Source organism: Leucoraja erinacea, chromosome 24, assembly GCF_028641065.1.
Source record: "Leucoraja erinacea ecotype New England chromosome 24, Leri_hhj_1, whole genome shotgun sequence".
NCBI lineage: Eukaryota > Metazoa > Chordata > Chondrichthyes > Rajiformes > Rajidae > Leucoraja > Leucoraja erinaceus.
In genome coordinates, this window is record NC_073400.1 from 10360847 (window position 1) to 10386537 (window position 25691).

Sequence of the window (25691 nt, forward strand, 5' to 3'; positions counted from 1 at the left end):
GTCAGGCAGCATCCCTTCAGAAAGATAATAGGTGACATTTTCAGCTGAGACCCTTCTTAAGGCTGACAGTCAGGGAAAAGGGAAGTGAAAGGTATAGACGGTGATATAGAGAGATATAGAACAAATGAATGAAAGATATACAAGAAGTAATGTTGATCAAGGAAAGGTGGAGTCCACAATGGTTCATTGTTGGCTGAGGGCTAGGTGATACCAAGTTATACACACAGTGAAACTCAACACAACGGCCGTGAAACTAGTATGACGACCAGGGTAGGGGAGGAACCCGAAACATCATCTATTCCTATTCTCCAGAGATGCTGCCTGACCTACTGAGTTTCCCCAGCTTTTTGTGTCTCCCACCACCAGTCAATTCTTCCCACCCCTTTCCACACTCTGCAGAGACCTTTCCCCTTCATCTCCCTGGCTAACTCAACCCTTCCTACCCAAACCACCCCCTCCCCAGGTACATTCCTCCGCAAACACAGGAGATGCAACCCTCTCTCTTGGTCTCTCACCTACACTAGTTGTCATGCAAATTTCAACTTAAATACAAGAGTCAACAATTGGGGAGCAGTGTCCTAAATTCTGTAATCTGCAGTGGATTTAATTACCTAACTCCCAAATTCAATGCTATGACTCTGGATTGAGATTTACTTTGTTACACTACATGATACAGGAATAAAATTCCAAGCAGGTTTAGTTCTCAGAGTTATGTTCAAGTTTGTGGCAGTGTTGACAATAGAGTTTCTCCTGCTTTGATTCATGGTCAGACTTACATCAAGCTGATGATATTTGTTCTCTGTTGTGGTGAAATATCTGTATCAGGTGCACTATTCAGAATCTGCAAGCCTTCTGAGGAATCACCAACTAAGTCTGGGCGTGAAAGTAGGTACTCTAATCTATGTTGTGGACTTAATAGGACAATGCCACTTATTGTAGTTGCCCAGAGGGCCATATTTTTACACATTGCGGTTCTCACCTTTGTGCATGTTAATGACTGCATGCTAAGAATGTGCTGTTAACCAAGAACGCAAATTGTTGCTCACAATGATCAGGTGAGTTTGGTAAAGTGTGCTATTGTTTGGCATTTCAATTATGAAGTAGGGTCCTGATATTTCTGAGCAATGTTGGTGCTCCTGCACTCTTGGTTTAATCCCAACCCTTTCCACAAGTCCAATTTACTTACTTTTACCTGACGTAATGAACTACAGAGTGCTTCAATGCATTTCCTATTCTTAATTCCTCAAGGTTCGTGAGCGACTCCGTGTTTCTCTTGAGAGGGTATCAACGCTGGAAGAACAGTTGTCTTCAGCCAACCAGGAGGTAAGTCCAAATCTCTGCCAAATTCTTTGTTACCCGTCATTACAAACTGACCTGAAATTAACTCTACATTGGAGCATTCGTGAAGAATATATGGGTTGACTGTCTAATTTACCTGCTCAATGCTGCTTCTTTCTATCAAATTGAGCCATCAGTCATAATATTAGCTTTGAGCATCATTCCGTGCATTTGTTTTATTTTCAAATAATGCAGCTATTCAGTAATGGATTACATCCCCCCCCTTGTTAAATAGCAACTGAAGCTTAGTGTGCTGCAACTGGGGAATCATGGTGGCACAGAGGTAAAGTTGTTGCATTTTATAGGGCCTTGATAATAATAATAATAATAATAATAATAACTTTATTTATAAAGCGCTTTTAGACAACATCAGTTACCACAAAGTGCTGTACATGGGAAGTCAACAAAAAGTTATTACAAACTACTAAAACCATTAAGACGACAGGACTATAAAAACAGTAAAAATTAAAAGACATTAAAAGCACTAAAAACAGGAACAATGTCTCAGCCAGTGTCGAAAGCCAGTGAATAAAAGTGAGTTTTTAGGGAGGATTTAAAGATGGACAGTGAAGGGGCCTGTCTGATCTGCAGCGGCAAGGTGTTCCAGAGTGCCGGGGCAGCAACAGAAAAGGCTCTATCCCCTCTGAGCTTCCGCTTAGAGCTTGGTACCTCAAGGAGCAGCTGATCCGCTGACCTGAGGCACCGGGCAGGAGCATATAGGTGGAGCAGCTCAGAGAGGTAAGGCGGGGCGAGGCCATTCAATGATTTAAAAACAAATAAAAGAATTTTAAAATGAACTCGAAAGTGCACTGGGAGCCAGTGAAGGGAGGCCAAAATTGGCGTAATGTGCTCCCTCTTTCGAGTTCCGGTTAAAAGGCGAGCGGCAGCATTTTGGACCAACTGGAGATCAGCCAATGAAGCTCGTGAGACTCCAGAGTAGAGTGCATTACAGTAATCCAGCCGATGCTTTACTCTATCTAACCTCTCTGGACATTCAGCTACGGGAGGCATCTTCCTTGCACAGATCCACTCTCATTCTTGTAAACTCTCATGATATAAACCCAGTTGACCGTGTGCTTCATATATACAGCAGGTGTTTCTTTCCCTGCTTGGCTGAATTGAATCAAACTGTCCCTGTTGGCTCCAAAGGAGACCTCATCTTACTTATAAATAAGCATGAGCTTCAAACAAAAATTATCCATCCAGCAAACGATATACATGGCAGGATTATACATCATTCCTAATACTACTTATTTTCCAATTTATAACAACATTTAATCAGTCTGGAATTAATTTTAACTGGCATTAAGCTGTTACACCGTATAAACTGCTGCACAGGGTCCACATGTTTTGAGACACGGCTATTTTTATTTTTCTGCTGAAATTAGAGCTTTACGGGTTTTCATTACGTATATTTGCCTTTAATTTTTCTGCATTTTGGATACTTTTGCAGTGGTCTCCATAATTACAACCTTTCTTACTGTAGTAATGCATTTGGTCTTTCCCTTGAAGTAAATGATAACTATCTCTGATATATGAGGAGCATGAAGTGTGATAAATGCTTTTTGATAGCTTGTCTTTGTCACTGAACAGTTACTGTGGACATTCTGACATTAATCTCACTGCATGGTTCAGGATTGAATAATGATGATAGTTTGTTGGTCTCTGATGAAGCAAGATTAGGGATTCTTTCTCAGTTTCAGATGACATAACCTCAGCTTGTTGATCAGCGTATCATTGCATTGTCAGTTTATATTTTTATCTGATTGTGATGGATGAAATTGGCATCCTGATTCGGGAATTTGATACCAAAATTGGAAGATAACTTAATGCATTTCAGCTGTCAAGAATTAATTTAGTTTACTTTAGTTTAGAGATACAGCATGGGAACAGGCCCTTCGCTCCACTATGTTCATGCCGACCATCAATCACCCTGTCACTTTAGATCTCTGTTAACCTAAGTGATATTTCATTTGAGGGCATACAGTGTGGAAACAGGCATTTTATCCACCAATTCCACACTGACCAACGGTCACCTGTGCACTAGTTCTATGTTATTCCAGTTTCGCATCCTACATGCTAGGGGCCATTTTACAAAAGATAATTAACCTGCAATTCTGCACGTCTTTGTAGTGTGGGATGAAACCAGAGCACCTGGAGAAAGCCCACACGGTCACGGGGAGAATGTACAAACTCCGAACAGCCAGCATCCGTAGTCAGGATGTAGCCCGGGTCTCTGTGCCGCACAATTAATTTTTGTCAAAGTATAACAGATACTTCTAACCAGCGCAGGTTAGGAATTGGTCTTAGCTGGTTTAGCGTGAGATGAATGTATTGAGTACATCCTTTAAGCATGTGGCTTTATGCAGTCCATTGCATATCATGAAATTATTATTTTAATCATTGTGTAATGTTCATTGTGAGCTATTGTTCGGGCAGAAGTTAGTAGTTTGCAAGGAATGAGTGTTGGGGAATGATCCCACAACTTGGTTGGGATTAGCATCATCAAAGAGGTTGAAAATGTGATTTCCAAAAGCAGCATGACATGACTGGAATTGCGTGGATCTGACCGAATAATGTTATATTCAATCTGAATAGAGAAAGTAGTTTAACTGTTGCAAGGCAACATGGCTTTTTTCACTTGGTGGTCAGATTTTCGTCTTCTCATAGAAATTGGTTCATTTTATGTTAACTGGTTCTTTGGCTTGAAAACGGGTTTTACATTTCTAAACCATAATCAAAGATGTAGGACATCGCCGTGCAGCGTGAAATCTCACAAGCGGTTAGCTAGACTCATTTAATTGGTCCAGTCCCAAGTGTCAGATATTTAAAAAAAGCAACAGCAACATAATGATCCCTATGCAAATATTCTTAATTAGCATGATATCGAGAACCAAAACAGTTCAAAACTATGCTTTCAAACAAAATCATAGATGCCACACATTGCAAAAAGTAACAGCGTGAGGCTGTTTTATTTTGTCTCGACAAAAGTCAACCAGAAGATAGATACGAAATGCTGGAGTAACTCAGCGGGACTGGCAGCATCTCTGGAGACAAGGAATGGGTGATGTTTCGTGTCGATACCATTCTCTGGAGAGAAGGAATTGGTGACCTTTTGGGTCGAGACCCTTCTTCAGTCTGACTGTCCCGCTGAGTTACTCCAGCATTTTGTGTCTATCTTCGGTTCAAGCCAGCATCTGCAGTTCCTTCATATACAAAAGTAAGCGCGAATTGTATTTGTATTTTAAGCCAGTTTTCTCAATTGAAGTAGTTTCAAAATTGCATTGATTAAAATCCTTTGGTCGTTTTGCTTTCCTGCCATGTTTGGCTTGTAGTCATTAGGAAGAGGAAATGCATCAACAACTGTGCTCAGTATTTGCATGTTGTTGACAGCGTGATGAATGGACTCGTTGTACTTTGTTTGGATAGATTGAAAAATATTTTTCAATATTGGTTGCGCAAACTACTTGCTGCAAGTTAGCTCATCTCAAACTTGTGTTCTTCAGCACTGGAAGCATTCCAGTCAAAAGTTCATATGTGTAGGAAGGAATTGGCTAGGATATTGGTTTATACCAAAGTTAGACACACAATGCTGGAGTAACTCAGCTGGTCAGGCAGCATCTCTAGAGAAAAGATATAGGTGATGTTTCAGGTAGGAACCCTTCTTAAGCCAAAACAGGGGGTGTTGTAGAACTCCCGTTGGAGAGAAGAGGAAAACATCTTCAAAATAGACCAGCCCTGAGGAGCTTTTGCAGTGGAGCAAATAAAATGTGCAGGAAGGAACTGCAGATGCTGGCTATACCGAAGATAGATACAAAATGCTGGACTAACTCAGCGGGTCAGACAGCATCTATGAAGAAAAGAAGTAGGTAACATTTCGGGTCAGAACTCAAAATTCATATGGTTGATTTCTGAGGTGAACGAGTTGTCTTCCAAGGAAATGTTAAGTCAGTTGGGCCAAATGTCAATTGAAGTTTAGAAAAATGAGAGATGGCCAAATTAAAATACAAGATTCTGAGAGGGTTCCACAGGTTATATGCAGAGATGATGTTAGTCCTCAATGGAGAACCCAAATTGCTGAGGTATTGTTCCAGTGCAAAGGATTGTCCATAAGATGGACCCGATAGGAATTTCTTTGCTGAGGTTTTTGAATCTTTGGAATTGTGACAGATATTTGACTGAGTTATTGAATATATTAATGATTAATGATTGAGATCGATTCTTGGGCTGCAGGGAGGTTGACTGTCAGGGAATAGGGAAAGTGGAGTTGTAGACAGGATTAGATCAGATCATATAGTAAAGTGGAGCAAGTTTGAGGAGGCTCAGATCAGCTGTTATTGACAGGCTTATTGAAAGTTGAATAGCTATAAGATATTTTCCTGTTTATTTCTCTTGTTAAATGTCAACATTTTATTGTCCTATGTCACAAACAGAACAAGGAAATTCTTACTTGCAGCAGCAGAATATGTATATATAGTAATCAGTAAACAATATCATAAAGGAAAAGAAGTCCAGTATATATGTTATGTGTGTTTGTGTGTGTGTGTGTGTGTGTGTGTGTGTGTGTGTGTGTGTGTGTGTGTGTGTGTGTGTGTGTGTGTGTGTGTGTGTGTGTGTGTGTGTGTGTGTGTGTGTGTGTGTGTGTGTGTGTGTGTGTGTGTGTGTGTGTGTGTGTGTGTGTGTGTGTGTGTGTGTGTGTGTGTGTGTGTGTGTGTGTGTGTGTGTGTGTGTGTGTGTGTATATATATATACTAGACTAAGTGGGACCCATTGGGTCCCAGCATCACACGGGAGGGCTGGTCACCAACGCAATATTCCACCTCCACCAATTCCAATACTGCTCGCCAGGGGGGGGGGCTGTTTGTTGCACTAGTATGGGTGTTGCGGGCCGAAGGTACTGGTTTCCAGAGGGCTAGTATAGACATTGTGGGTCGTATGGATGCTTGGGCAGGCATCCAACTGTTGCAACGATTTTAAAAGCCAAGGCAAACAATTGGGCTGCAGACAACCGACAACCAAAATTCATTTTGTGAATACAAACTTTTAAAAAAGGGCTGCAGCCACTTTACAGCCACATCGAGGGGACTAACCGTGGAGTAGACGTGCCTTCAGTGTTATTCGCAGCTCAGAGAGCCGTGAGCCGTGACCCTCTCGCTTCCTGGTTCTGGCAGAGACTGAGTGAGGCACGACACTTCCTGGTTTAATAGTCCCTCCCCCTGCCGCCAGCGGGGGCAGCAGAGAGAATGGGGAATTTTGTAAAAACATTAATATCTCTCTCATTTTTCATCGACAGAAAAAATCCTCCGCACTCATACGGCGGAGGGGGGCTCTGAGCAAGGTGGCCAAAAATGACGGCCGTAGGTGGCGGCGGTCTCTCGGAAATCGCAGCACAGTCAGCCAAAAGCGGTCAAGATCAGAGATTTAGTAATATAGATACAACACACGTACGGAAACACACACACACACACACACACACACACACACACACACACACACACACACACACACACACACACACACACACACACACACACACACACACACACACACACACACACACACACACACACACACACACACACACACACATACACACATATATATATATTTTAGAGGTTGTAGTGTTCTAGGATGGACTTTCGATTTACCTTATCCAGGAGTGATGGCTTTGGTCAAAAATAAATGCAAATGATTAATATTGTGTGGGTATAGTCATGGTAACTGCATCAGGCTGCAGTTATTCTGTGGATGCTGCTTTGAGACTGGTATTTTAAATGGCAGCTAAGAACTCAATGTGAAGGTCCACGCTGCTTTATGCCTAAGGAAAACAAAATTGCTTGCTTATGCATGTCTTCGTTCATCAGCCGCAAGATACTGGTGGAGGTTTTATTTCAGTGAAGAGTTAAGGAATTACTTGGAAAAATACTGCAGTGCTTCATGCTGAAGCTTTATAGTCTTGCAGCAGTTGCAGTGTGAAACTACATGGGGATTTTACCATCTCTCAAATCCGAGTTCTGAGCACTTGTTTAAACTTGCGGCTGATGAATGGTGGGATCTCGCATGGAGGTGTGCGTATTCACACGTGTACCTCACACGAGAACCTCTCTTCACTCATAACTTGTGCAATGACGCAGCCCAAACCATCACACAAGCCAACCTCTCTTCCATCGACTCATTTGCACTTCATGCTGCCTCGGCAAGGCCACAAGCATAATTAAGGATGAGTCTCACCCCAGTCACTCCCTCTTCTCTACCCTCCCATCAGACAAGAGGTACATGTGTGAAAACGCACACCTCCATGCGAGATCCCACCACTGGCCACATCTTCCCATCTCCTCCCCTTTTGACTTTCCGCAGAGACCGCTCCCTCCGTAACTCCCTGGTTAATTCGTCCCTTCCCACCCAAACTACCCCCTCTCCTGGCACTTTCCCTTGCAACCGCAGGAAATGCTTTCCAGGTGCGGCAGAGGGTTCACCTGCACCTCCTCCAACATCATCGATTGTATGTTTTGTATAAGTGCAGAGCCAGAGATATTCCACAGCAATTTAGTGAAAATTGAGCAGCATTCATCACACTGTGTGATATGAAAACTACTAATGCTGATATCTAAATATTACATTATAACTCAAAGTAAAGTATGCCCATTTGTACTCTAAGAAACTTTTATCTTTTCCAAATACAGAAAATAAACTGTTCCACTTGTGAATTAACATTCAGTGGTGATGTGCATATGGAGTGTTGGGTGTTTAGATCCTTTCTTTATGTATATTCGGAGACAATCCTTCAATTTAATTTATCGCATGCATAAATTCCTATGGCCAATCTAACGTTGAAAAAAAGCCTATTTCCCAATGTATGACTAATTGGAGAATGATCTGCCAAGAGCAAAGCTCGCTCACGCATCTTCACAGAGGGCTTAAAATTCTTAAATCCCAATGTATTTCTGAAGATGTAAATGAGGTTTAAAACATTTTCCAGCCTGTATCGTCAGCTGGTCATTCATGCCAAGTATATGCTCGTGAAATGCCTGTACTGGATATTTATGCATTCACACTTGTTAATAACTACTACTTTGAGACTATTATTAATGGAGACATCAGGTTAAGCAGTCTTACAAAACATGACAGGCAATCCAGGCAGTGTTTGTTTCCCACATAAGCCTCCGCTTACCTTATATCTTCTCAGAATGACTATTATTTTTTCTCTCACATCTACTCCCAGCCATTCATCCTAGATAAATTCAACAACTTCATGCCAGACCTGCCATGCCAGTTGAATAGTGTGTATTTTTGCTGAATATAATATTGATAGTAATTTTTACAAGAATGGATTGTAAAAGGAAAACTAGCGTGGAATTTTTCATGGCAACTTAATGCCTAACAAACTTCTCTTTCCTTTCACCTAGAAGTCTATGCTCGTTCGCAGACCAATCCTATCTCTGCAACCTGTTGCCTCACATATGCGCATGAACATCCTTTCAATTCTCCCACCTGTCAGCCACTATGGGGGCAATATGTAGTTGCCAATTTATATAACAATTAGCACAGAGGAATAGATCGGGTAGATGCACAGAATCTCTGGTTCAATCTGAAGAAGGTCAGTCTGAAGAAGGGTTTCTGCCCGAAACGTTTCCTATTTCCTTCGCTCCATAGATGCTGCTGCACCTGCTGAGTTTGTCTACGCACAGAATCTCTTGACCAGAGTGGGGGGAAAATATTTAATAGGAATCTGAGGGGTAACTTTTTCATATAAAGTGCGATGGGTGTATGGAACAAGCTGCCAGAGGAGGTAGTTGAGGCTGGGACTATCCTAATATTTAAGAAACAATTAGACAGGTACATGGATAGACAGGTTTGGAGGGATATGGACCAAGCGGGTGAGACTAGTGTAGCTGGGACACGTTGGCCGGTGTGGACAGGTTGGGCTGAATGGCCTGTTTCCTCACTGTATCACTCTATGACTATGACTCTATATAGGAGAAAAACGGAGCACTTGGGAGAAACCCACGCTTTCACAAGAATATGTAAACTCCATACAGATTCAGATTCAGATTCAGATTCAGATTCAATTTTAATTGTCATTGTCAGTGTACAGTACAGAGACAACGAAATGCATTTAGCATCTCCCTTGAAGAGCGACATAGCAAACGATTTGAATAAAAAAAAATAATAATAAGTGTCCGGGGGGGGGGGGGGGGGGGGTGGTGGTGATTGGCAGTCACCGAGGTACGTTGTGTAGTAGAGTGACAGCCGCCGGAAAGAAGCTGTTCCTCGACCTGCTGGTTCGGCAACGGAGAGACCTGTAGCGCCTCCCGGATGGTAGGAGGGTAAACAGTCCATGGTTGGGGTGAGAGCAGTCCTTGGCGATGCTGAGCGCCCTCCGCAGACAGCGCTTGCTTTGGACAGACTCAATGGAGGGGAGCGTGGAACCGGTGATGCGTTGGGCAATTTTCACCACTCTCTGCAATGCCTTCCGGTCGGAAACAGAGCAGTTGCCATACCATACTGTGATGCAGTTGGTAAGGATGCTCTCGATGGTGCAGCGGTAGAAGTTCACCAGGATCTGAGGTGACAGATGGACCTTCTTCAGTCTCCTCAGGAAGAAGAGACGCTGATGAGCCTTCTTGATCAGAGTAGAGGTATTGTGGGTCCAAGAGAGGTCATCGGAGATGTTGACTCCCAGGAACCTGAAGCTAGAAACACGTTCCACCTCCGTCCCGTTAATGTGGATGGGGGTGTGCGTGCCGCCTCTGGACTTCCTGAAGTCTACAATGAGCTCCTTGGTCTTCTTGGAGTTAAGGGCCAGGTTGTTGTCAGCGCACCATGCTGCTAAGTGCTGGACCTCCTCCCTGTAGGCCAGCTCATCGTTGTTGCTGATGAGGCCAATCACCGTTGCATCATCTGCATACTTGATGATGGTGTTAGTATCATGTACAGGTGTGCAGTCATAGGTGAAGAGGGAGTAGAGGAGGGGGCTCAGCACACAGCCCTGAGGAACGCCGGTGTTCAGGGTGAGGGTTGAAGAGGTGTGCTTGTCTAACCTCACAGACTGGGGTCTGTTGGTTAGAAAGTCCAGTGTCCAGTTGCAGAGGGAGGGGTCGATGCCCAGGTTACCGAGTTTGGTGATCAGTTTTGATGGAATAATGGTGTTGAATGCTGAGCTGTAATCGATGAACAGCATTCTTACATAAGTGTCTCTGTTGTCAAGGTGGGAGAGGGCGGAGTGAAGTGCCGTTGAGATGGCATCCTCCGTACTCCTGTTCTTGCGGTAGGCAAACTGATAGGGATCCAGTGTGGGGGGTAGGCAGCTTTTGAGGTGTGCCAGGACCAGCCTCTCGAAGCACTTGGTGATGATGGGGGTAAGTGCAACTGGGCGGAAGTCGTTGAGGCTTGCCGCAGTGGAGTGTTTTGGCACTGGCACGATGGAGGTGGCTTTAAGGCAAGTGGGGACAACTGCTTGGGCAAGTGACAGGTTGAAGATGTCAGTCCAGACGTCTGTCAGCTGCGCAGCACAGGCACTGAGCACGCGCCCGGGGATGCCGTCAGGGCCAGCAGCCTTACGTGCATTAGTCCCCGGTCGGAGTTGATGTTGAAGTGCTCCTCAATCCTGAGCTTATGGCAGTGCTTGGCCTTCCTGATGCCCCTCTTCAGGTTAGCCCTGGATGAACTGTAGGCTCGAGCATCGCCTGACCTGAAAGCGGTGTCCCGTGCTTTCAGCAGTAGCCTGACCTCGCTGTTCATCCATGGCTTCTGATTCGGGTATATGGTCACCTGTTTGAGGGAGGTGACACTATTGATGGTGGAGTTTATAAAGTCCAGAACAGAGGATGTATAGGAATCAATGTCCGTGTGAGAGTCAAGGGTGGCCTGGGCTGCAAACGCCTTCCAGTCAGTGTTTCCAAAACACTGCTGAAGTGTGAAGTCCGCTTCCTCTGACCAGACTTTAACTGTCCTTACAGTTGGTTTAACCCGTCTGATGAGTGGGGAGTACTTAGGGAGCAGGAACAATGAGACGTGATCAGACTGACCAAGGTGGGGAAGGGGGATGGCTTTGTAAGCTTCAGCCATGTTGGTGTAGACTTTGTCCAGTGTCTTGTCTACTCTAGTGGGGAAGGATACATGTTGGTGGAATTTGGGGAGTACAGTCTTCAGGTTGGAGTGATTGAATTCACCCGCAACAATGAAGGCTGCCTCGGAGTTGTGCGTCTGTTGTTTGCTAATGGCAGTATGCAGCTCTTTCATTGCAAGCTTGGCATTAGCATCAGGAGGGATATAGGCTGCAGTCACAACAGTGGAGGTGAACTCTCTGGGCAGATAGAACGGTCTGCATCTAACCAAGAGGAATTCAAGGTTAGCTGAGCAGTGACTCTTGATGATGGTGGAGTCCGTGCACCATGCTTTGTTTACATAAATGCACAGACCCCCCCCCTCTGGTCTTACCAGAGTCTGATGTCCTGTCCGCTCGGAGTAAATGACGCCCCGATAGCTGGATGGCGCTGTCAGGAACGTCAGTGTTGAGCCAAGTTTCAGTGAAGATCAAGATGTTGCAGTCCTTGATCCGGTTGTGGGAGGTGATCCTTAGCCGGAGTTCATCCATTTTGTTTGCCAGTGAGCGCACGTTGGCGAGGAAAAGACTAGGAATCGCTGCCCTGTGTGGGGCTAGCTCTAACCTGGCCTTTAACCCACCTCTGCGTCCCCGGCGGTGTTTTCGTCGCGCGCTGTCTGATTGATTATTTTTGCGGGGTTTGATAAAGGTTTGATAAAGGCAATGCCTTTATCAAACAGATGGTGCTTATTTGAACTTCCAAAAGGCTTTAGTTGAAGTACCAAGTAATAAGACAGTGGCAGCATTGGTATGAAATGGAATGAAACGAAAGAGCTGTGGCTTAATCTATTCTTTGATTTTGTTGGAGAAAGGTATGGAGTGATGCTGCTCAAGGTGCCCAGCTCCAATATTGTTCCTTGAAGTGCAAGGATTTTGTCACCATTTGAATCTTTTTTTATGACACTAACTGTAGTGGTAAGACTCGCAGGTGGATGAACTCAATGGAGATGAATTAAAGCTCATGGAATCTTACTCAGCGAGTTGTCATGATCTAGAATACATGTGTAGGATAGAACTGCAGATGCTGGTTTACACCGAAGATCTGGATGGAAGGAATGGGTGATGTTTCAAGTCGAGACCCTTCTTCAGTCTGAAGAAGGGTCTCAATCCGAAACATCACCCATTCCTTCTATCCAGAAATGCTGCCTGTTCCCCTGTTACTCCAGCATTTTGGGTCTATCTGATCAAGAACTTATCTCTTTAAAGTGTGAGGGATACAGCATTAACAGCCACTTTCATACGAGAATATTCATAGAGAAAAGAGTTGTAATTCTACAGAAATAATGTAGGGAATAGACTGACTGAATTGGTTTTGCATAGAGGTCGCCAACTGCCCTGCTTTTGTACTGAAAATTTGCTATGATTTAGATGCTCCTTAATTTAATCTATCCTAATGACATTTGGACAGGTACATGGACAGGAAAGGCTTAGAATGATATAGGCTAAATGCGGGCAGGTGGGACTGAATGGCTTTATTTTTTCAATGACCCTATAATGTTGTCAAATCATACAGTTTCTTCATTCTCATGGGATTAACTGATTTATTTAATGGATTTATTATTGATTTATTATTCGTTATTTTACTTTTTAATCGTAAGTTACTTAATTTTGAAATCCTAACAGGGGAAAAGATCTTGATCTGAATTTCATTGGCCACAGTGAGCTGCCATTTTCTTAACTGCCTTTAGTGATCCTCCCAGCGTGATCTTGCAGTCAAATTCCCCGTGGCAAATCATTATTGTGATTATATCCTGAGAGCAGAATAGAGGCATCCTACAGCAGGCCAATGTTAGTCCCATCCATGGCTCCAGACTCAGTTAGAATTGCTAACGGAAGAATACTCTAGTTCAGGGAATGACCAACAAAGCCACAGCCTGTAGTGGGAGTGGAGAACGGAGGGGAGGATGTGGTGATGATAGTTGGGATATGTACCATTGGACGTGAAAAAAAATCAACCTAAGAGTTGCCGCCTCACAGCACTTGCAGCGCCAGAGACCTGGGTTCGATCCCGACTACGGGTGCTGTCTGTACGCAATTTGTACATTCTCCCCGTGACCGCGTGGGTTTTCTCCAAAATCTTTGGTTTCCTCCCACACTCAGGTTTGTAGGTTTATTGGCTTGGTATAAGTGTAAATTGACCCTAGTGTCTGAAGGGTAGTGCTACTATGAGAATCGCTGGTCGGTGCAGACTTGGTGGGCAGAAGGGCCAGTTGCCACGATGTATCTCTAAACTAAACTAAATATATTTTCAGTTACATATATGTCTGCTTTCAAGTTGTCCCAAGGAGCTTTACATCAGTTAAGTATGTTTTGAATAGCAGATGTGGCAGCTGTTTTGCCCAATGTAGGCTTCGCCATTCAGCTATGTAAAAGTGATTGGAGAATTCTAAGCCTACACTCTTCCACAGCATGACTGTGAAGGTTCTTTTACATCCATCTGAGAGAGGGAGACGGAGAGTTAGTCTAATGGCACTAGCAAAATATGTGATCTCTCATTATGCAGCATCCCCTTAAATATGCACTTGATCGATCGATCCTGATATTTAGTTTCTAGTAGTTTAGAGATACAGCATGGAAACAGGCCCTTCGGCCTACCAAGTCCACACCGACCAGCAATTAACACTATCCTACACACACTAGAGACAATTTACACATACACCAAGCCAATTAACCTACCAACATACCTGTACGTCTTTGGTGTGTGGGAGGAAACCAAAGATCTCGGAGAAAATCCACGCAGGTCACGGGGAGAACGTACAAACTCCATACAGACAGCACCCATAGTCGGGATCGAACCCGGGTCTCCGGCGCTCCGTCGCTGCAAACACTGTAAGGCAGCAACTCTACCGCTGCACCACCGTCCCGCCCTTTTGTATTCAAGTTTCTGGAATGGGTTTAAACCCGCAGCCTCCCTCAGGTCAGAGCTTTACCAGTTGAGCCACTGCTGCAAGCAGATCAGGTGAGTAAAGGGGTATTGGATGAAAAGACCTGGTATGTGAGAGCAACAGACTGCGAAAGGCTTCATTTCCTGAGGGTTGAATCGGAGTCATCGATTAAAGAATAGAATAGGTTTGATCCCGATGCATTGTTGCATGGTTAGGAAGCAGCTCCATCCAAGACCACAAGAAATTACAGAGAATTGTGGACACAGACACAGCCCAGACCATCACACACACCAACCTTCCTTCCTTCCATTGACTCCATTTACACTTCTCGCTGCCCTGGCAAGGCCACTAGGACCTAATCAACGATGAGTCTCACCCAGATCACTTCCTCTTCTTCTCTCTCCCATCAGGCAAGATTTACAGTGATGTAAAAACGCACACCTGTCCAGGTTCAGGGACAGTTTCTTCCCAGCTGTTATCAGGCAACTGAACCATCCCATCAATAACTAGAGAGTGGAACTGGGCTACTATCTCCCTCACTGGAGACTGTTGGACTATAATCACGTTTTACTGGATTTTATCTTGCACTAAACGTTATTCTATTTTATCATGCATCTGTAACATCGAATTCTCCCAATTTTGTTAGTCCTTGCTGTCTCCTCCCCTTCCTCAGTCCCCCTGCTGTCTCCTCCCATCCCCCAGCCTTCGGGCTCCTCCTCCTTTTTCCTTTCTTGTCGCCGCCCCCCCGCCCCGATCAGTGTGAAGAAGGGTTTGGCCCGAAACGTTGTCTATTTCCTTCGCTCCATAGATGCTGCTGCACCCGCTGAGTTTCTCGAGCTTTTTAACATATGGATGGCTTGGTTGCATTAATGTATAGGGTTTCCGCTGACTGGTTAACAGCAACAAAGCTTTTTACTACACTTCTCCACATCGGCGAGACCAAGCGCAGGCTCGGCGATCGTTTCACTGAACACCTCCACTCAGTCCACCTTAACCTACCTGATCTCCCGGTTGCTCAGCACTTTAACATGCCCTCCCATTCCCAATCTGACCTGTCGGTAAATTGGAGGAACAGCACCTCATATTTCACTTGAGTAGGTTAGACCCCGGCGGTATGAACATTGACTTCTCTAACTTCAGATAGCCCTTGTTTTCTCTCTCCATCCCCTTCCCCTTCCCAGTTCTCCCACCAGTCTTACTGTCTCCGCCTACATTCTATCTTTGTCCTGCCCCCTCCACTGACATCAGTCTGAAGAAGGGTCTCGACCCGAAACGTCGCCCATTCCTTCTCTCCAGAGATGCTGCCTCACCCGCTGAGTTACTCCAGCATTTTGTGTCTACCTTTTTACTAGACCTCAGTACAGGTGACAATAAACTAAAGTCTTGGCACCAATGAACCAGAGATTTTACATTAATCATTCACAAAGATTAATATTGAAGCAATTGGTAATATGTCATAATTATAGAGCTGCCACAAGTGCAGGTGGTCTTTGTTCTGTTGCCAATGCTTCTAATGTTTACGAATGCTTTTAGTGCAGTCTCAAGGTCCATTTCACAGTAATGCAAGTGACATGGCTGTCGTCAGCAAACAACCTGACAGACTGCCTTCTGTGGGGGCATTATTTGCAGGCCAGGGCTTCACTGTTAGATTGATGATGTTAGTTTAGTATAGTTTAGTTTAGAGATACAGCATGGAAACAGGCCCTTCGGCCCACCGAGTCCGCACCGACTAGTGAACACCGCACATTAATAGTATCCTACACAAACTAGGGACAATTTATAATTCTACCAAGCCAATTAACCTACAAACCTGTACGTCTTTGGAGTGTGGGAGAAAACCGACGATCTCGGAGAAAACCCACGCAGGCCAGGGGGAGAACGTACAAGCTCCATACAGACAGCACCCATAGTCGGGATCAAACCCAGGTCTCCGGCGCTGCATTCGCTGTAAGGCAGCAACTCGACTGCTGCACCACCCTTAAATCCCTGCATGTGTTAAGCAGGGCCTGTGACCATAATTGTAGATGCTGCTGCTGCAAATGCATTTCAGTTCCACAACAGTTTAGTTTGTATCGCCGAATGAAATCATGAACACATTCAGGTTGAGTTTAAAGCTAATGAGTCAACAATAGGATTATTCATCACTTATTTTTATTACCTTTGTGTCATTTGGCAGACAATGCATTTAATTGATTATATTGGTTCAGAGAATTGTTCTCGTTTCAATGCAATTTTTGTTTTCTAAATTTAAGTAACTGATTAGGAACAAGGAATCATCGGTGTATTTATAATTTTGGATTGGTGCCAATGATTTCTGTGGAACAATTGCAACATGTTGACAAGGAAAGATTTTGTGTACGATTTGTAAGAGAATTGGAAGTGCACGTATAAGGTGAGGATTTATGATGCTTTGAAAGTGCAGCTCTCCCTTGAATATTGAGTTCAGATTGAGATATTCCGATGAATCTTGCTAACATTTAAATTAATGAGCTCGACTTCCTAATATTCTAATTAATTCCCTATGGCATTGTTCATGGATCACTTCAGTCGCAAAGTTAAATTCAGATTTAGATAATTACAATCTAGCATCATAATGGAATTTGAGATCTGTTTGTAGCCTGAATTTATTTTCCTGCAAACATCCTGGGATTTTGTACTTTAACCTAATTTGGGAACTTTTCACTGAGTGATGTGTATAATAGTGATGCCATTATAATGTTGGACTAATAGCACATTAATTGAAATCTTCATGAGCTGTCAAGCAATCTGGGTTTAGCTTTTTCAGAAACCATGGAAATAAAAATGTGATGCCAGTATCAACTATAAAAAAAGAAAGATGAATAAGAGCAATAGAAAAATAAAGTTGCATCTTTGAGAGGCAGAGCACAATAATTGTTAGAAATTAAAACAAAAGGGAATGCTGGTGTCATCAAATTATAAACTCAGGTAAAATCAGTGGGGAGGGCAGTTAATATTGCAGGTGAGTAACCTTGCATCAGAAATGGCTACCTTTGGTACAGGAAGGAAAGGCTGGTTTTCTGAACTCTTTAAGGACCTGTCCCACTTGGACGATTTTTCAGCGGACTGCCGGCGTCTGTCAAGTTTGCGGCACTCGCTGAAAAACCGGGAACTGGAATGGCGAGTGTCAGAGTGGAACACACACACACACACACACACACACACACACACACACAAACACATCGCAAAGGCAGGGGCCAGGGAAAGCGGGGGAGCGCTGTCTGAAATTCACACGGTGCAAAGCCAAAGTGATACAGACACACACCGGGATGAAAGGGGAGATTAAGACGGCTAGCACAGTGTATGGTAAATCCTTTAAAAGAGGGGGGGGGGGGGGGGAAGGGGGAAGGGGGGGGAGGAGTGGAGACACTTTTAAGAAGCCAGACAACTTTTAATAAGCCAGAGATACACAGCTGTGAAGTTTGGCGGGCATTTAACATTACCGGTTATCCTTGGTTACGAAAACTCGTGCTTACGTTTTTTTTCCCCAATGAGCCAATGAAAATGCCCAGTCAACAAAGGCGATTAACTAAAACTACCTACAACTACCTCGACTACCCATAACTACATAGCGACTAACATGTTGAAAAATTTGCGGCGACCATACTGAGGTTACGACTAGTTCCCAGAAAATGAGAACTCCTCGCGACCATGAAGGAGACTCACCAGAGACCACCAGCGAACATGTGGCGACCATGTGGTGATCATGAGGCGAGCACAGAATCTCCTGCACTCGTTTAAAAAGCTGCCTAAGTGGGACAGGCCCTTTAAACTTTAGAGATACAGCACAGAAACAGGCCCTTCGGCCCACTGTGACCACGCCGAACACCGATTGCCGCATACACTAGGTCTATCCCACACACTAGAAACTATTTATAATTTACAGAAGCCAATTAGCCTACAAACCTGTGCGGCTTTGGAGTGTGGGAGGAAACTGAAGCGCCGGAGAAAACACTCACGGTCACAAGGAGAATGTACAAACTCTGTACAGGCAGCACCCGTAGTCAGGATCAAACCCGGGTCTCTAGTGCTGTATGGCAGCAACTCTACTGCTGCGTCACTGTGCCACCCAAGGTTTTTGAGTTTAATTTTGACTCCCAGGACTGTAACTAGTCTTGATGAAAGATAAGATGCCATTCCTGAAGTGTTCTGACAGCCAGGAATAGATTCTCCTCATAGCTATGGCCACATTGGAGCAGGATTCAAACGTGGGAAAGAAAGCACTCAGAAGCTAAAAGAGAAAACTGACCTTTGAGATGGCTATTCAGCATTCTCATTGCTGTGGACATTTAATGATGATTGCACCTACTGCAGGCATGAAGTCCTTGTAGTCCCATGTACCAAATACACACTTGCCTACATTGGTTGAGTATAAATGTCTAATGCTCTTCATATGTCAACCTACTCATTCCTGGGATCATTCTTGTAAGCCTCCTCTGGACCCCCTCCAGAGCCAGCACATCCTTCCTCAGATACGGTGCCCAAAACTGCTCACAGTATTGGTAGGCTGACGGTAGCAAGGACTTGGTGTGACAACAGGCCTGTTTCCCATGCTTTATTTCTCCACATCTACACCGTTGATTTTGGTTTATCTACTATTGTCTTTTCTCAGTGGCCCCTCAAGCTGACAGACCTTTCCGTGTGTTGATTGTCCTCTCTGGATGTCAGACTTAACTTTATGGCCCCGAACCTTGTTTAACTTTCAAATGAACTCATATCAATATTCTAGACTAATGTTTTATTTCATGCTTCAGTTACTAATAAATTCCACCTATTAATGTCCCCTTTCCAAGATGAAGAAACCAAGAAGTCACGATTAGTTTTCATTCACTTGTGCAATATAGCATCAATTTACATTATACTACTGTACAAGGGTGATACAGTGGTGCTACTTCACATCACCTAAGGCCCGGGTTTGATCCTGACCTCTGGTGCTGTCCGTGAGGTTTTTGCCCATTCTCCCCATAACAGAGTGTGTTTCGTCCGAGTTCTCTGCTTTCTCCACATATCGCAAAGGACGTGCGGTTTTGTGGGTTAATTAGTCTTTGTGAAATTGATCCTAAATGCGATTTTGAAAGTGGGATAACACAGAACTAGAGTGAATGGTCAGCATGGACTCGGTGGGCCAATGGTCTTGTTTCCGTACTGTATCTCGAAAACTAAAAGGAAAAATAATTGCTTCTCATTGCTCCTGACATTTCTTTTCATTGGATGTTAGAGGAGAATGTGCATTTATATTGTACCTACAAGTTTCTACTCAAAGGGAACCCTCATTACATTTTACACATACTCGGTGAACACTTAGAGTTGTAAGCCAGAAACTACATTTATCTTGGTTCATTATAACTTATAACTGTATATGTGGCGATATAGTGGCACAGTGGCCCAGTTGCTGCCCTACAGTGGGCTAGAGACCCCGGTTCGATCCTGACCATAGGTGCTGTCTGTAGTTTGTATGTTCTCCCTGTGACCGAGTGGGTTTTCTCCAGGTGCGCCTGTTTCCCCCCCACACTCCATAGACGTGCAGGTCTGTAGGTTTACGTGTAGGATAGAGCTAGTACCGGTGATTGCTGGTCGGCGTGGATTCAGAGGGCCCAAAGGGCCTTTTGTGTTCACACTGTATCTCTAAACCACACTAAACAAAACTGTTATTTTTCCTCTGTTCCTAGCAGCCTCTGTGAAGACCATGGCCATATTTCTGTACTTAATATAAGGAGCAGTGACAGTATTTTTCATCATTATGATCTTTGCAGTTTGGTGATCATGATGCTGTGTGGTAAAAGGGCACTCTGATTCGAAGGGTTTGCTGTTAAACAAGGGTATGCAGTTAAAAAAACAACGATTTGGAACATCATAAGCTCGTGGAATTATCTCCACACTCTCCATTGGAATATCTGCAGTAACATTTTTTCTCTGGAGGGCCAAGTTTTTAGTAGATAGTTGAGTCAAGTTCTTCATCATTTCTTTGTTACTCCAACCTTTATTGAAGAGATTCAACCACGTAACATTCTGTAGTTTCCAAGAATATACTAATGTCCATTGTGGACAATAACTTCCTAGAATTTAATATCAAGCTGAATTCCAAGCACCTTCTGAGAATGGAGGTTGCATAACCTGGATATGTTTTAATAACAGGCTGTAAGACGTGATTGTTTATTAGCCGTATCACTCCCCAGTCATTTAAAAGAAAGGTCATGATAGCAGTAAAGCATGGCAGCGTTATTATTAGCTACTGACAGGCAAAGATAACTTTTTTACAAAACACTAAGTTCTGGAGAAACTTTTTAAGTAAGAACAATGAAATTGTACTTACCATGGATACTTTTATCCTGATAACTTTGAAGTGGAAGATGTTTTTAAGTTGCTGTGGGGAGTGATGGAGAATGAACCTGTGTAATTGGATGTAAATTAAGAAAGTCTAAATGATGTGAAGATGCCTTCTGAGAGAGGGTAGTGCAGGCTTAAAAAAGCTGTAAGTGATAATACTAGAAGGTAATGAATGAGAACAGTGGAGAGGGCGAGGGAGGGAGAGGTAGAAGGGGAAGGGAGGGGGGGGGGGGGGGGGGGGGGGGGGGGGAAGGAGGGAGGGAGGGAGAGGGAGTACTGGAACTGTGAGATCCAAAACACGCCACAGCTTCCCACAGCTACATTGAATCCTCCTGTCCTGATTCCTGTTTGAACCCATTCCATTCTCCCATTTTGTCTGACTCTAAATTAACTTGTTCTGATGATGATAGTCTCCGCATGTGTGTTTCTATAATGTCTTATTTTTTTCCTTAACAGTGGCTTCCCTTCCACCATAGTTGACAGGATCTCCAACTACTTCTGTTCTAATTCAAATACTTCTGTTCTCATACCTCCTTCTCCCTCCTGAACCAAGAGAATAGTTCCCCATGTCTCACCCACCATCCTATCCGCCATCACCTTCTTTGTCTCTAAAGAACAAATACACTGCCCTTTCTCAGCCAGTACCACCATCATTGCACCTTACCTTCTCCCCAGATCTCCACCCTATCACAGACATTCCTTGCCTTTAACCTTTTCCCTTCTCTGCAACTTAAAACATGGTTTTATTTATTTTTTTCACAGCTGTGATGGAAGATATTCTACCTGAAATGTTAACTCTGTTTTATCTCTCTCCAGATGCTGCCTGACCCATTGAGTATTTGCAGCATTTTCAGTTCATTAATCACAACTATCATTGTTTATAAATTTTCCAAACTTGTGTATACATCTCGGCCACACAAACAGCTAGTGGGGTGAATGATCAATGAATCTGTTTTCAGTGTTAATTAAGAGATACGTTTTCATCAGGTCATTAGGATAAATATGAGTTATAGTATCTGATAGTCTCTTTCTACCTAAACTTGGCTTATAATAAGTCTGATAATGCCTCTATAACTAACATGTATTAACAAGATTCTTGGCCTTGTGACCTTTAATGAGCAATTGAACCATAATCTTTAGACAACAATGAAAGAGATCCCACAGACCAAGCCGACCCTTCTGATTGATGTGAATGGGAATTACTCAGGGAAAGTCAAATCATCAAATTTGTTGTATCTTTGTGAATCAAATCATTTGTTTGAAAAGTCATCTTGTTGAGTCTCATTGACTGTAACTCGTTTTCACCTAGCCCCCAGCTAACAATGTCCTGTTCCCTTTATCATCGTTACTTTCATTCATTTACTCCATATCTCTCTATATCATTGTCTATATCTCTCCTTTCCCTTCCCCCTGACTCTCAGTCTGAAGAAGGGTATCAACCCGAAACGTCACCTATTCCTTTTCTCCAGAGATACTGTCTGACCCGCTAGGTTACTCCAGCTTTTTGTGCCTATCTTCAGTTTAAACCAGCATAGAAACATAGAAATTAGGTGCAGGAGTAGGCCATTCGGCCCTTCGAGCCTGCACCGCCATTCAATATGATCATGGCTGATCATCCAACTCAGTATCCCGTACCTGCCTTCTCAACATACCCTCTAATCCCCTTAGCCATAAGGGCCACATCTAACTCACTCTTAAATATAGCCAATGAACTGGCCTCAACTACCCTCTGTGGCAGAGAGTTCCAGAGATTCACCACTCTCTGTGTGAAAAAAGTTTTTCTCATCTCGGTTTTAAAGGATTTCCCCCTTATCCTTAAGCTGTGACCCCTTGTACTGGACTTCCCCAACATCGGGAACAATCTTCCTGCATCTAGCCTGTCCAACCCTTTAAGAATTTTGTAAGTTTCTATAAGATCCCCTCTCAATCTCCTAAATTCTAGAAAGTATAAACCAAGTCTATCCAGTCTTTCTTCATAAGACAGTCCTGACATCCCAGGAATCAGTCTGGTGAACCTTCTCTTCACTCCCTCTATGGCAATAATGTCGTTCCTCAGATTTGGAGACCAAAACTGTACGCAATACTCCAGGTGTGGTCTCACCAAGACCCTGTACAACTGCAGTAGAACCTCCCTACTCCTATACTCAAATCCTTTTGCTATGAAAGCTAACATACCATTCGCTTTCTTCACTGCCTGCTGCACCTGCATGCCTACTTTCAATGACTGGTGTACCATGACACCCAGGTCTCGCTGCATCTCTCCTTTTCCTAATCGGCCACCATTTAGATAATAGTCTGCTTTCCTGTTTTTGCCAACAAAATTGCATCTGCAGTTCCTTTCTACACTGTTTGAAAAATTACCCATATAACAAAGAATGCACACTCAAGGACCTCCCACTAGCATTAACTGGTAGAGCAGAATAATACTCCATTATAATTGTCAATGCTTGGAATTTCAGAAATAGCGTCATCTTTCTCAGAAAAGAAACAGTGCTATTTTTCAAAAGCAACAAAGCAATAAAAAAGCTGAGGCAGAGATATGTAAGAAAGAATGGAATTGTGCCATCTCAGCAGATATTAGACATTCGTAGAGATATTTATCATAATGAAAAATAACAGCCTGAGCAGTTTCAAACTGCTGTAAGTGATCCCAGGTCTGAACCTAATAGTGATAAGAGTAATGCTGCATGCTGAATTCACACCATATTTATTCGTGTTTATGCAGATTATTTCAATTACAAACAAAGGAATAATTTGGCAGAACTACATTTTTAGCTGTAATTATATATAGAGACACGCAATTTAAAATACAGTTATAATGGACCAAATAAGTGGGAATGGTGTCCGTTCTTGTCTGCTATATCCAAGTGTAATAGATGGCATTTCATGTGTAGAGTCCCAACAATAACATTTAGTCTGAACACAAACTGTACTGACCGAGGTGCTTATTTTCAGTTGAAACATTAAACCAAAGCCTTACCTGCCCTAAGCTACAAAGCTTCAAGCTCCCAATACAGAATACAGGTGGTGTCAGGCGCGACCGAGGAAGTGCTGTGGAGTGGTGCCGGCAGAGTCCTGGCCAGCCAGGTCTGGCCCAATATCTTCACGATGGCGCAGAAACAAAGCAATGGAATGCAGACTAATATGGAAAGACACCATACCATAAAACAGCACAAATTTAGAGACGTGGAAGTGAGCTAAGCAAACAAGTCATGCTCAATTCACTTGTTAGGCGCATTTGGGGTTTTCTGGAAATTTTTAGCAACAGAAGACCATAACACCATAAGGTATAGGAGCAGAATTAGGCCATTCAGCCCATTGGTTCCATTCTGCCATTCTATCACGATTGATCTAATTTTCCCTCTCTACCCCATTCTTCTGCATTCTCCCTGTAATCTTTAATGCCCTTACCAATCAAGAACCCAAAAAATGTCCACTTTAAAAATACCCAGTGACTTGGCCTCCACAGCTGTCTGTAGCAATGAATTCCACAGATTCACCACCTTCTGTCTTAAGAAATTCCACCCCATCTCCATTCTATAGGTATTATTCTGAGACTGTACCCTCTGGTCCTAGACTCTCCCACTACTGGAGACATCCCCTTTACATCCACTCTATCTATGCCTTCTGGAATAAAGTGAAGGGTTTTAAAAGGATAGACAAGCGCCGAGATATTACCTGGGGCTTCAGTTACAAGGAGTGTTTCCACTGTTGTTCTTGGAATGGAGAAGGCAGACAGGCAACCTGTTAGAAATGTATAGCATGATGCTAGATACAAAATAATATCCTCTCTGCAGTGTGGGGCATTAACTAGAGATTCAAAATTGCTCAGGAATGATGAGAGGCAAAGTAAACAGAAAATCACAGAGCAGAAACCAACTACCTGAACTGATGATGGAAGCTGATTTCATGAATATGAGTCCAGCTTCTTTACAAAATTATTTGGGGTAAAGAACTTAGGAAAGCAGCCAGAAAATTGATGGATACATAAACACCGACCTTTTAAACACCCGGCAAAATCACAAGTTGTGGAATGGCCCCTTTCCCTGCTTTACATTTCTACCGTCATGGATGCATCCAAGAAATAAATCATTGTTTTAATTTTTTTTTTAATGTTTCTGAACATTGGAGACTTTAAGCAAAAGTTCTATGCCAACAGTGGACATAAAACAGTTTCCATGTATCCTCCCGCAGTAATCAGATAGCATTGTCTTGTAAAAACTCAGCTGCTGCTTTCACTGCAGATGACCATTGAAATGAACAAGAATTCACTTACTTGGATACTTTTGCAATGATACTCTTGTCAAACAATGAAACATACAACTTTTAGTATGTTTAATAGTTTTAAAAAAATGTTTTGCTTTTGAAAATCTTGCGGCAAAAAATAACTTTGCTACTGTGAGTCTGAAACCCTCTCGCCCGTACCCACCCCCTTTCCCCATTGACACCATTGTCTTTTGAAGATGATTTTCTGGGACAAAAGGTTTCTTTGTAATACAACCACACTTCAAATTTCACTGTACCTTAATTGGTACATGTGATAATAAAATGACCTTGAAACATTGAAACATTGTTCATGTGACTGCAGAACTACCTACAGCAAATAATCTGTTGACCATAGCTTTTACTTACCTACCTGGTCATCGATAATTAAAATGTTTTTGTCGTATTCTCTAGTGAATCAAAAGCATTTTTGATACATTACCACACGAAACAATAAGAGCAAATAAGTATGTACAATGTGTTAAGTGGTTAAAAGATAATATGCCAAAGTAATTAAACAATTGTATTCTTGTTGTTTCTGGTCAAGCTCATTCAATATACAATTGATGTACTGTAACATTAGTTCCTTGCATAACTGGACCTGAGTCTGTTGTTAATATTGAATCGTTCCAAGCCAGTCACAAAATAAATATGAATTCATTCAAATCACACCCAAAAAGAACGATTGGATATTATTTTGCTTCATAACACTTGACAAATTTAGTAGAGGGACAAATGCTTTATTTTATTTTTGGC

General features: G+C 43.1%; 1 protein-coding gene across 1 annotated transcript in view; it reads left to right on the forward strand.

Moving 5' to 3' along the window:
* LOC129708529 (liprin-alpha-2-like) overlaps positions 1-25691 on the forward strand; it is a 59530-nt gene that overhangs the window by 7003 nt on the left and 26836 nt on the right. Inside the window, exon 2 of the mRNA XM_055654332.1 lies at positions 1249-1323. Within this exon, the coding sequence (XP_055510307.1) occupies positions 1249-1323 (75 nt within the window). The remainder of the gene's footprint in view (positions 1-1248; positions 1324-25691) is intronic.